At 39.8% G+C, this 12,388-nt stretch overlaps 1 protein-coding gene across 5 annotated transcripts in view; it reads right to left on the bottom strand.

Annotated features, from left to right (window-relative positions):
• TMEM131L (transmembrane 131 like) overlaps window positions 1-12,388 on the bottom strand; it is a 159,909-nt gene that overhangs the window by 30,219 nt on the left and 117,302 nt on the right. For 2 of the 5 annotated variants that reach the window (XM_060116533.1, XM_060116555.1), the window contains exons 17-25: window positions 12,231-12,372; window positions 11,668-11,777; window positions 10,608-10,680; window positions 7,811-7,938; window positions 4,958-5,100; window positions 3,121-3,307; window positions 2,724-2,909; window positions 1,880-2,029; window positions 928-1,553 (exon numbers count right to left, since the gene is read on the bottom strand). In XM_060116533.1, the coding sequence (XP_059972516.1) occupies window positions 928-1,553; window positions 1,880-2,029; window positions 2,724-2,909; window positions 3,121-3,307; window positions 4,958-5,100; window positions 7,811-7,938; window positions 10,608-10,680; window positions 11,668-11,777; window positions 12,231-12,372 (1,745 nt within the window). The remainder of the gene's footprint in view (window positions 1-927; window positions 1,554-1,879; window positions 2,030-2,723; window positions 2,910-3,120; window positions 3,308-4,957; window positions 5,101-7,810; window positions 7,939-10,607; window positions 10,681-11,667; window positions 11,778-12,230; window positions 12,373-12,388) is intronic. The other 3 variants (XM_060116544.1, XM_060116564.1, XM_060116570.1) reach the window with 3 other exon arrangements.

Raw genomic sequence — 12,388 nt, 5'->3', positions numbered from 1 at the left:
ATTCTTCCAGATTAAAAAGTGTCAAAAATTTGACTCTTAATGGGAATAGAAATGTGCTTATTGAAATGGTCAGGATAAACACACAAAAATAAGCTCAGTAAAAAAAAAAAAAAAAAAAAGTTTTTCATTCAAAAATTGTAATAAATATTGAGGAATGAGTAGTAATATATATCTGATTCAAAAATAAATAAATAAAATAAAATAAAATAAAATGACTGAGGGGAAAGTCAATAAGTATATCAAAATATAGTTCTTTGAGATAAGTATCTTTGTATTGCATTAACAACCTAAAATATTAAAGGGTTTCTTCAACAACTATTAAAACAAAAAATAAGCACAGGCTCTTATGCCAGAAGCCAGAGGGATCAGTTAAAGATTTAATGACACATGTATGTGTAGGTAGGCTTCCTAGTCTAGTTTTGCTTGCATTTTTATTAACTGCATTTGCTACGAGAGAACATCTACCTTCTTTTAACCAAGGAACACGACCAGACAAGAACCAGGGACAAGGAGCACGCAATGGTGGCAGCTGTTAAACACAGAGTTGGTGAGTTTTGTTCCATCAGAAACATGTCACAGGCTGACTGATTTTTGCAAACAGTCTGAAAAGCCAAGATAAAAGGTAGTTCGGAAGAGGTGTCCATAAATTCCAACAATACAATATGATATTCGTATCATTCTAATGAATGGACTGAAAAAAGTAAACTTCTTAACCACGATGCTCTAAAAACTTGGTGTCCCGTCCTAAACGTTCCTTCTTAGAAATGGTATTTCAACATTTATACCTTTGCTAACAAAACTTTGTGTGGGAACTAAAAATTCAGCGGCCACAGTTCAAACGGAAGTCATAGATGGGAACAAATTCCACTAAGAACAGACTGGAGACAAACAAGAGAGAAGAGTCGCCCAGGAGGGTGGAAGAATTACCATTATTTTTCCTGGAAATTTCTGGCAAGTCTGACGGGCACTGAGGTGAATTTCTCAGCAAGTGATTTTCAGGTAGTTTCTTAGGGGTCTTCAGAGGACAGACCTCTCGCTCCTTGAGCTCGGCTATGTTTTCTGAAATCTGAAGGTCCGTTTCCTTAGGAAACATACATGTCTGTACTCCCTCCTTCACGTGACATTCGGAAGAAGGATTACTGACAGCAATTGCGTTTTTCAGTGTGTTTTCTTCTTTACTCAGTAAGTTTTGGGGAAGAGTTAGATTCTTCTGCAGGTTGACGTTTAGGCCACCTGTGTACCTGAGGCCCACCCAGGTCTCGCCCATCCCAGCAGGGCGTGCGTCCTCTTTAGCAGCAGCGGGGGAGCCGCCTGGGGCCGAGGCCTGCTTGTCCTCTGCAGGGGCGCTAGCACTGCCGGGGACGGCTGCGCTGGCTTTGTGTTTCCCGTAATAGACGGAGCACTTGTGCTTTTTCTGCGAATGGCTGTAGGTGGCCGGGCTCCTCTTCGTCGCGTTCTGGATCCTGCTCTGCGGGGGGTTTACCGGAAGGCAGCTTTTCCCTCGACCTTTATCAGAGGGGCTGTAGGTATCGAGAAAGTTCTTGCAATTGCTTCTGGATTTAAGAAGAAAAACATTTAACATAAAGGCAAACCAAGTAAACCTCTCCCTCTCTGTTTCTAACTCCATGAGAAAGAGGGAGCAGTCTGGGGTACACCAAGGAGTTCTCACCTTTCGTTCTACTAAAGCTCCGGGAGTTGAATAAACTAAGTCCTTACGTGAAGTCTATCTTAGAATGAAAGGAATGGTGTAGCTGTCACACAGTGACTTAAATTGTACTGAAACAAATTTGGAACCAAAATGTATATGACCTTAAAATAAAATCAGAAATGAGCCATACCAAAGGTGAGAACCCTCTCCCCACACTACAAGAATTCTTACTTGTGAGAATGGGAGCCGATGACATCCATCGGACTATGGCTTTGCTGTGAAGAGGAGCTGGCATTTTGCCTCTGTCTTGTTTTCATGAACTCCATCAGAATGTACTGTGCTTGTTGGAAGGCTATTAAAATCACCCCCAACAGGGACAAACTGAGGACGAAAGCAACGGGGTTCATTACTGTCTGGCTGTGACTTGCATTAAAAAGACCAGCTCACTAACACAACATTGTAAATCAACTATACGCCAATAATAATAAAAAAAAAGACTAGCTCTACAGAAGAGCGGTGAATCAATCGATAGGAAAAGTCTAAAGAAATGCTATTAAGATTCCATATCTTATGGACATGGAATGGCTCCATAATTTGACATCTCTTAAAGATTTAAAAAAACTGTTTCTGAAAATGTGAATATTTATCATTCTGACATACCAGTTCAATTGTTAAAGACATTTCCAGGACAAAATCACATAAAGGGTCATTCTAGTCTTCTAATCTCAAACTGCCGTTGCACTGAGCTCACAACACATCCTATGTCACAGATGATGTTTGGATATCTTAAATGTTACATATAACATTCACATCTTCCACCGGGACTGCCAATGGCCATATAAGGAACACAACTGTCCATTACACTCCTAGGTCCTATGACTCTCCTACAATTAGTTTAGGGAACAGTAAATTCTCTTCAAGCGTACCAGGAACTACTTTGTCTACTTCACAAATGTCAAAATTCCACTCAATTCATATGCTTTGATCCCACCGGGCAATATACATTTCCATGCAACTCGGCTGGATGGCGTCTCCACTCAGTGAGGGAGGAACAGTGGAGAAGGTGGCAGCTGACCTGACAAAGAAGACGGTGAGCCTCCAAAACGACTCCTCCCAGCTGGGTCCCGGAACCACGTCCGCACACAGAGGGAGCAGGTGATGAGGGAGGGTTACGTTGAGAGTGAAGCGAAACTCCAGGTCTGCCGCCGTGCCCAGACTCAGCTCGCGGATGACCCAGGAAGAGGTGAAGTCTGGAGTAAACCTGACAGCAAGAGCCATCTTTATGAACTTTGATGGTTTTAATTTTAGGCACAAAACAAAATAATCATAATGGCAGCAGAATTTCTTACTTCCGCAAGATAAATACTAACATGAAAACAACTCAAGACATCTTACCAATGAAAAAAAGCTTTTCCCCCACAATATAGTAAATGCGACCCCAAACTGAAATGAGGTTAAAGTCCAATGCTCACACAATGCTGATGTCCCGGGACGTGTTGGGGTCCAAGGAAAACTGCTGACAGTCTAGAACTTCAAATCCATAACCTTGGCAATTATACCCATTAATTTTCAGAGATGTCACGGTTATAGGAAGTGGTCCAATATTCTCAACCTTAAAGTTCTTTGTAATTGATAGAATTTGCTTGCTATCTTTCAGTTCTAGTGAGGATGAAAAGTGATATTTAGTACAGATGAACTGAAATTTTTATTTAAAATAATTTACTGAATCAACATTTACTGAATCCACAAACCATGATCTACATGATTAAAATGTAAAAAAATTCAATATAAGCTCAAAGCATGATTCCTAGCTAAATCCTAGAACGGTTCTAGATTCTACTACCAGAATACGATAAAAATACTTAACTAGTCAAGGTTTTTCTTAAGTTAAATGATCTGCCTACGTACCAAAAGTAACCAAAATCTCTTCTTTGTTCTTTTACTTATTAAAGGTTAAGGTGAAAAGTTTATTCTTCTCAGAAGCCTAATAGTTTGGATTTACCACGAGCCACCATTCACCCTGTGCCCCGGGAGCCTCATTCACACCCAACAGGACCAGTTAGGAGGGTGTGTGTGCTTCTGTGTAAAACCATCATGGACACTAGAAACACAGTTCAAACTCCCATTACATTAAGAGGTAGTAAATAGTTAAATCCCTGCAAATAATGCGAGCACATTTCATGTTGGGAGTTTAAAAAAGGAAGAAGTATCAATTTTTAAAATATTCCTATAAATTTATAACCCACAATTTATTCCATACTAGGACTAACATTGTATCTGGTTCTACGGTTTATACTCCTCCATAATTCTAACTTTCAAGGCAACTCTAAACTATTGAATGAATGAGTGAATGAATGAATTAAAAAAATGAACACTCTGATGAAGATATTGAATGCAAAATGGCCAGTCTTCTCAAACTCAGTGCTCATTTAGCATAGTTTTCTAAAACAAAAAACATTTACAGTCAGGTGTTAAAATAGCTCTACAAATTATCCAATCGTTTCACCAATCAGTTTTCTCCATAGGAAACATACTGTTACACTAAAATGCTTTCAGTGTGTTCCTAAAATTAAAAATAATAACAGGAAAACAAGACAGAATTTACCAAAAACATTTTACATCTACTGTTTTATTTTTGGCTTAGTTCTTAAGGAAGTTCTTGGAACTAATATAAATACATGCAAAACTAAGAATTTTCTAATGGAACACTTAAACAAATTTCTAAATCTGCACTGTCTGATACAGTAGCCAGTAGACACACATGGCTACTTAAATTTTAATTAAATTTAAATTAAATAAATTTTAAAATTGAGTTTTTCAGTCACCCGAGCTATATTTTAAGCACTCGTTAGCCACATGTAGCGAGTGGCTGCCGTACTGAACAACACAGACGAAGAGCATTTCCATTACTGCAAAAGGGTGGTTAGCTCACCTTCAGCCTTCTCTCTACTTATCATTTTGGTGTGATTTTTTAGGATTAGGTAACTGATAACCAAATTAACAGTTTCACACTATTTACCTTAAATATTTGACACTCTACTGGTAACTTAACATTATACTTTTCCCCCCATATCTATTATTTAAGTTGGGTTAAATATCTAAGGCTATTGTTTCTAATCAAGTGGTACCAGCCTACATATGCTCAAATGTTTGCCTGATTTAATTATTAGCATCAATACAATGAATTTACTGTAAATTTTGAAAAGAATCTTCTCATATCTCCTTTTGCTCTTGGCTTTGGCACCAAGCCTGTCCTGTCCAAGTGCCAAATACACAGACCACACACACGGACCACACGCAGGGACTCACGTCTCCGGCAGCCCATCAGTGTGGACTCGGGCACCTTAAAGCGCAGTGAACCTCCAGTGCCAGGAAGTCTCCCGCCCACCTTCAGTAGCTCTCTTGCTCCAAATCCTTCCACGCCAATCATGTCGATAACAGTCAAGTTATTCCTACAGAGAAAGGAGATGCAAATAAAAATGCACTGCAATAGAGCTGTCACAAGATACAATGCACTTGAATTTAAATATTCCTAATTAGCAAAACAAAATTTTTTAAGTTTTGAGAAACAACTCAGTTTAAATAGTGTGGCATCTCCCGCCATCTCAGAGCACGGAAGCTGCCAAGCCCGGCAGAGTCAAGGCAAGCTGAGTGGGCAAGAATGAGCAAGTGATCATCATCGCTCTCCAGTTCACACCCAGGAATGGAAACCTACATTTTTCTAACCAGGCACCAGGGTGGTGATCAGACCTCCAAGAGACAAAAAGTGAAGGAATAAACTGGGGGGCCACAAAGAAACATGAACAAATTTAGACAAATTGATAAACATTGTTTATAGGGTGAATTAAGGAGTTTTCATAGTAATTGTGACTATAAGAAATTCTTCCTTAGGGATAATTCTAGAAATGAAATCCTATCCTATCTTTCGAACCAAAGATTTAAAATAGCATCCTACAAATAGCATGTATCTACTCAAGTTCTAATTAGTCAAATAGTAATTCAGACTAGCTTTTGCCTTTTCATTAACTGAAATCAGGATTCCTAGGATGGAAAGTTCAGTGCAAATGATGTTTAAATGATGCAGACTGCAGTGAAAGTCAGTTGCCATTAAGGTAAACCCTAGAAGCAAAATAAACTGAGATATCTTTACACCTTCATCTAAAGGATTAAAACCTTTATTGAACTACTTAAAAGCCTTTAAAGTGATGTTAGATGAGTGATATTGTTTACAGAAAAATATGGTGTCTCTCAATACAGAAACCACCAAAAATAAATTAACTACTATAAAAAACTGAGACTTTCTTTTCAAGCCTGGCACAGTTGAAGCTGGGATGAGGTAAAGCTTATCTCTACACTTCCCATGACCTTAGTTCTTCAACAGAGAATGGGTTTAAAAGGACACACGTTGTCAGCACTAAAATGCTTACTAGAACATTAGTTATTAGTTTGTTCTAGTCAGCATTACTTAAAATGCTTAACAAAACAGTCTCTTTTTTAATTTAATTAATTTTTATTGGAGTATAGATGATTTACAATCTTGTGTTAGTTTCTGCTGTACAACAAAGTGAATCACTTCTACATATACATACATCCACTCTTTTTTAGATTCTATTCCCATATAGCTCATTACAGAGTACTGAATACAGTTTCCTGTGCTTAGTTATCTATGTGGCAAATCTTTGATACAACACCAATATTCAACAAGTGAAGTCCCTTGAAGGTTCTTTATGATGTGAAATCTGAAACTATATTAATGAATTTTCATAGTTTGTTACACTAAAATCCAGTGGTCTATCTTGCACATTTTAGCAGGGATGATTTTTGGATTATCATAATCAGTTATTTGGAAAATACTGTTCACTGTGATATGTAGATCTTCCAAATGTTGACACATTTCATTATACTTATAAAAATCACATTTATTAATATCCTCACTGTGGTTAACAGAAAAGTACTTTAAGTACTGAGAAGATTTGAAGCTCACAGTGGCAGATACAACTTTTCCAAAACTCTACTTTTCATGCGAATGCTCACATTTTATCATTGGCAACAAATACTACCCTTGAAGTGACAGGCTCACTTTGTTCATTTTCAAGAAAACATTTGCCAAGTACCTGAATCTGAAACAACCATAGTTTTTCTGCTAATCATCCTTTCAAGTAAAAATGGTGTTCCATGAAAAAAAGTGGCTAATTCAGCTTATAATTCAAACAGTTGCCAACATACTTTTCTTGGAGACAACCATGGATGGAGTATGAGTGCTTTATGGGTACTTCTTTTTTTTGGCAGGGGGCCTGTATAGTTGTTTTACAATGAACAAGCAGACTCTTTTAAGAAGAGTCTTAGTGCATTTTCTTTTTAGCAGCATTCACTTGCAGAAGAACAAACTCATATATTAAAGGAAGTCCAGAATAAGAAAGTCTTTTGCCAACTGATATGACACTGGAAAAGCTTAAAATATATATAAACTAAAACATCATTAATGAAAAAATTAAATTTGTGTTAGAAGTCTCACCAATGCAGAGAGAGCTTCAACACAGATCTGTATTTACTGTAAATTTTTGAAAGAAGACTCTCAATAAAGAGGAAAAAAAAATTCAGAATGAAAAACATTTAGCTGCTTAAATCAGCTGGCAATAATTCTTCATTTAAAAGGAAGGAAAAGAAGTAAAACAAGCCAGTGGGCTCAACTAAGGACTTTTTCCATTGTCCTTTGGAGCTACAGAGAATTCCAGAAGCAAGACAGACATGAGAACAGTGTAAATCCAAACACCACGGAATGAAAACGTATATGGCAGTGTTTCAATTATTCTTCTGAGCTGAGGACAGAAAAGTAAGTGAGTGTGTGTGTGTGTGTGTGTGTGTGTGTGTGTGTGTTCACGTGTGTGCTCTGCCCTCTGTGACAGTGGATGAGATGCTGCGGGAAGGGTACCACCGCCCTTGGAGAGGTGGGCACACGCTCCCCACGGTACAAGGCAGGAACCTGACACACAGGAGGCCTAAGTGTGGAGCCTCAGGGAGCCGCTCTCCTCAGCCACTGCCTCTCCTACCCTTGGACACAGCTCATCGCTGAGGGCCTGAGTGAGTCAATGTCACCTCTTAGCTAAAGAGATTCTTGAGAGAAAGAGAGTCAGCCAACCAATGAGAAAGGGACACACCTACCGGATTAGGATGAGGGAGGTGACTTTTCCATAGTCAGCTGGCGTGAAAACTACACCAACCCTTTTCCTTTCCAAAGGCTGCAAATGTAAGTGGAGGATGCCAAACCTGGATTCCTCAGAATGCACACCCTGCAAGTCATTAATAAATGCAATTAACTCCTAGAGAACAAGATTCCATCTTCATTAAAATGCACAAACATGACTGCTGTTTCTTTAACTTCTGGATCTGACCACCCAAATCAACCTGTGGAACTTGTTTACCATGAGAGTTCACACCCATCAAAAGTTCCCAAGCCCGGCTAAGAAGCAGAGGCAGAGGCTACAGGATAACCTGACACGGAGGCTGGAAAGGGAACTTGCCGCCTGGACCAGATGGGAGCTGGGGCTACAGGCCTTTGATGCAAAGATGCTTTGGATGGAAAACATTACCAAGAAAACAGAGCAATAGCCTCTGCTTGAATGCTACAGGGATCTGACCAAACCACCTGTCCACTGCTGGACAACCCTAAATTCTCTTTAATATTAAGTTTATAAAGAAACCATCTTTATTTAGTTTCTCCATTTAGGAGAAAGATCTTTATTTATTCATATCCTCCTTTATTCTCCCTAAGATTTTTCACTTTCTCTGAATAAATTTTGTGTTCTAAATTTAATATTCAAGATTTAGTTCTTCGGGCTTCCCTGGTGGCGCAGTGGTTGAGAGTCTGCCTGCTGATGCAGGGGACGCGGGTTCGTGCCCCAGTCTGGGAAGATCCCACATGCCGCGGAGCGGCTGGGCCCGTGAGCCATGGCCGCTGGGCCTGCGCGTCCAGAGCCTGTGCTCCACAACGGGAAAGGCCACAACAGTGAGAGGCCTGCATACCGCGAAAAAAAAAAAAAAAAGATTTAGTTCTTCATCATTGTGGTAGACTTTCCCTCTTTCCAATGTTTCTTCTAGCTCCTTCTCACTAAAAATAATTTATTAATTCTTTAGAACTGTAACCATGTAGTCTGCATAATATTTCTCTTTTCTATATTTTTAGTTTTTCAATTTGTTTTATCCCTCAGTTATTGCTCGCATTTCCCATACTATCTGAAAGAAGAAATAGTGATGGTATTTGATTCATTTTCATTAAAATTATAAACTTCATGAAGGGAGGAATTCTGCTTTATACACATATGAATATTGAAAAAAAGCTGCCGATTTAGGGTATTAAAAGCATAATAACAACAGCACCAATTACTAAATAAAATAGTTCTTATATGCCAGGCTCTGGAATATAATTAGGTATATAAAATGCTAAGCATTCTATAAACCTATGGAATCTTCGAACATTATTATGAGTGAAAAAGAGGAGACCTGGAGAAGTTAAGTAATTTACCCAGGACTACAGGGAGGAGCCTGGATTTGGAACTTCGAATGTCCAATTCCACATGCTCTTAACCAAAGGAACCGCATTTCTACAAATAAACCAATGACACAAAAGTGTAGGCCTTTCTTACATGACAAAGAATTCTAATAAGAATTTTAAGTGAAATTTGTAGTGTCTCAGAGACACTGATACTGACTATTCTTTCTGTCAATGTAATACATTAACAATGGTGATATTTCCTTTGTCACAAAAGGTATAACATTCTCCGGGAAAATCTTCAATCCCAGATTAAAAATTTTGTGAGTTCCACCATTTGTTTAAATCTGAATAGAACACTGACATGTAAAAGAAACTGGCATTATTTTTGGAATTTCAAATTACATGTGGTTAAACAGTCCTGGGACAAAATACCTGTTAGCATTTTGGACTCATTTACCTCCCAACAGTCCTGGGAGACTGCGTGGTGAAGAGAAGACTGAGAGGGACTGGGCAGGACAGGCTTGCTAACGCAAGACCCTGCTGCCTAGACCAGTGACAAAGGGAAAGGAACGTTACTGCTTGCATGTTTCTTACTATAAATAACTCTGTTAAAAATCCACTTAAAAGCTTGCTTTGATTTCCTCTAACTTACAGTTGGAGGTTATCTGTGGCCCCCCTCTTTCAAGTTAATCTAGAGCCAGCAGTGTATCTTTGGAGGGTTATGGGTAGAGAAAGAAGAAAATACCCAAGGCATTTGAATACGTGTGTGTATTAGAACCACAGTGACATGCATATGCGTGTCTATGTGTGTATATTTTTTTAAGAGATGCTTCATTTTTAATTGACCTCAAGCACAGAATACCAGTGACCCACAGAACGACTGCGTGAAAATTCAGAAAGCAGGCTGCCAGTTCCCAGTCAAGCAACGTCCTCGCCACGTGACATGTTTACTCCCTCCCTGGGTATTTATGCGAGACCTCATGAGGGCCCAGAGGCTCAAGACTCCCAGAAATCCTTTTTTATAGAGCAGGTGACTATCACAGAAACTGGGTGATCTGCTAAAAACATGAAGCCAGTTTAGTAAGAGAAGATTTCTTTTTAACGTATTTGTTTTTACCTTATCTTGCCCTTAAAAGAATTTGATGGGGCCAAGGAATCTTAAGAGAATTATAAATTCTGGGATCTCGAGTTTTATGGTTTTCTACATAGCTCTGATTCAATTGTTATTTCCTCACTCACATGAATCTAAATAATCAAATTAAAATGATTTACAGGCTCACATGAACCATGGGCTCCTGCTGCATTAGTTAATTGGAAAAAGCTGCTATGTATACTTAACTCCTAGAATATAAAAATAGAGAGCCACATATATTACATAAAAACACTTGAAACACAAATCAGTGAGGCCCATATGCTATGTGTCTAGTTTGTCAGCATTCTTTTTTCTGTTTAAAGATGATATCCTACCCGGTAAGGGCAAGCTTTGGTGAGCTGGAATTCACTAGTTGTGAAATTAATCATCTGCACATCGGTGCCAAACCTATAAAGAAAAAAATGTTTAAAATAGCATTCAGATCACCAAGAAAGAAAGAAGAACATACGTGTGCATATAGATACATATGCATTTATTTGCACACAGACCCAATTCACCCCGACCTGTCACTCCTGTGTCCCAGCCCCCCACACTGTACCAGGAATGTTGTAAGAGCTCAATAAATATTGTTAAATGAATCATGTTGGCAGCACATGCATCATATGGTGACAAAAGCTCCCAATATGAAGCAATTTTTTTTTTCCCCAAATGGTTCACAGCTATGGAACCTGATAGGAAGTGACTCTCAGCCATGGACAGTTCTATCTCCCAGTGGACATTTGGCCACATCTAGAGACAGTTTTGGTTGCTGCAGCTGGGGAGGTCCCACTGGCATCTACTGGGTGGAAGCCAGGAATGCTGCTAAACATCCTTCAAAGAACAGAACGCCCCTACCCCCACCCCAAACAGAGACTCATGTGGTCCAAAACATCAGGAGTCCTGAAGCTGAGACCCAGGGATGAGGGCAGGTGTCACTGAGCCAGAAGAGGAAACATTCTAAGTGACACTGTGACTACTGTGCAAAAATCAGATGTAACAGACGTGAACTATGATCATATCTTGTATAACAACACTAGGTTAAAATACACTGAACCACTAAACTCATTTCTTGTGTTGCCCAGAGGTCACTGTGATTTCAATTCTAAATTTTAGGAGTACATGTGAAAAATCATGATTGTAAAGGTTCCCTGACAAGACAAGAATATTCTGCTGGGCCCTGGACTTGACATGGTAACATTCAAGACCCATACAGTACCTAGAACTGGGAATTGCCATCAGGGGTCTGCACTGAGGAGACGGGGGCTGTGGTCACAGGCTGATCCCATGCACATCCACACACAGGTCCCAGGGAAAACGCAAAGGATGTTAAATAATTCGGGGTCTTAACAGGACCTCCCAACACCCCGTGACAGGTCTTCACCAGCTGGGCATTACCATCTGTGCAGCAGGCGGGCGGCAGCCTCGGGCTTCGGGTACAAGGAGACAGGCAGGAGCTGCAGGGAGACTGGCCATGAGGAAGGGTTCTTCACCACAAAGTACTTCACCTAGATGTGCAGAGAGGAGAGTCAGACCCCAGGAAAGGCAGAACCACTCCTGAGATGCCCCTGCAAAAGTGCCTCACCTGCATCTAACCACGAACCATCACCCAGTCAATTCCTCTCCCCTTTGAACTTCAAACTCACTCACTCCTACTGAAGCCCGTGTTAGGATTTTCTCTGTTGTTGCAGTTGAATACTTTCTTAGCTGACAGATTCTGAACTGAATACAGACTTCATAAAACGTGTTTGTTTTAAGCACTTTCAGTCTGTTCACGAGTTTTACTCCTTACTTTGTCCTTCTGACACCTCCCTCCTAAAAGCACCGAATGGCATACGTGCATCACTTAATTTCAACTAATTTTGGTTCTGAAACAGTATCTCAAGGTGGCGATACTCTGATAACATAAAAACCCAAGAGCTGTGGTGAAATGAAGAGATGAAAAGACGCAGGACCCTCACCACGCTGTTCCTCAGGGCGGTGGCGCTGAAGTTTAACACGAGGCCAGGCTCCAGGATCAAACGAGGCAGGAAGAGAGCAAAGGGTTCTGACTCCTTGGATTTCTTCGACTGGGCGAACCGAGTCATGCCTAAAACGTTCCTCCTGTGTAATTCGTAAA

This window comes from Mesoplodon densirostris, chromosome 1, assembly GCF_025265405.1.
Source record: "Mesoplodon densirostris isolate mMesDen1 chromosome 1, mMesDen1 primary haplotype, whole genome shotgun sequence".
NCBI classification, from domain to species: Eukaryota; Metazoa; Chordata; class Mammalia; order Artiodactyla; family Ziphiidae; genus Mesoplodon; species Mesoplodon densirostris.
Note: the sequence above shows the minus strand (reverse complement) of the source record. Positions and strands in the feature narration are given on the sequence as shown.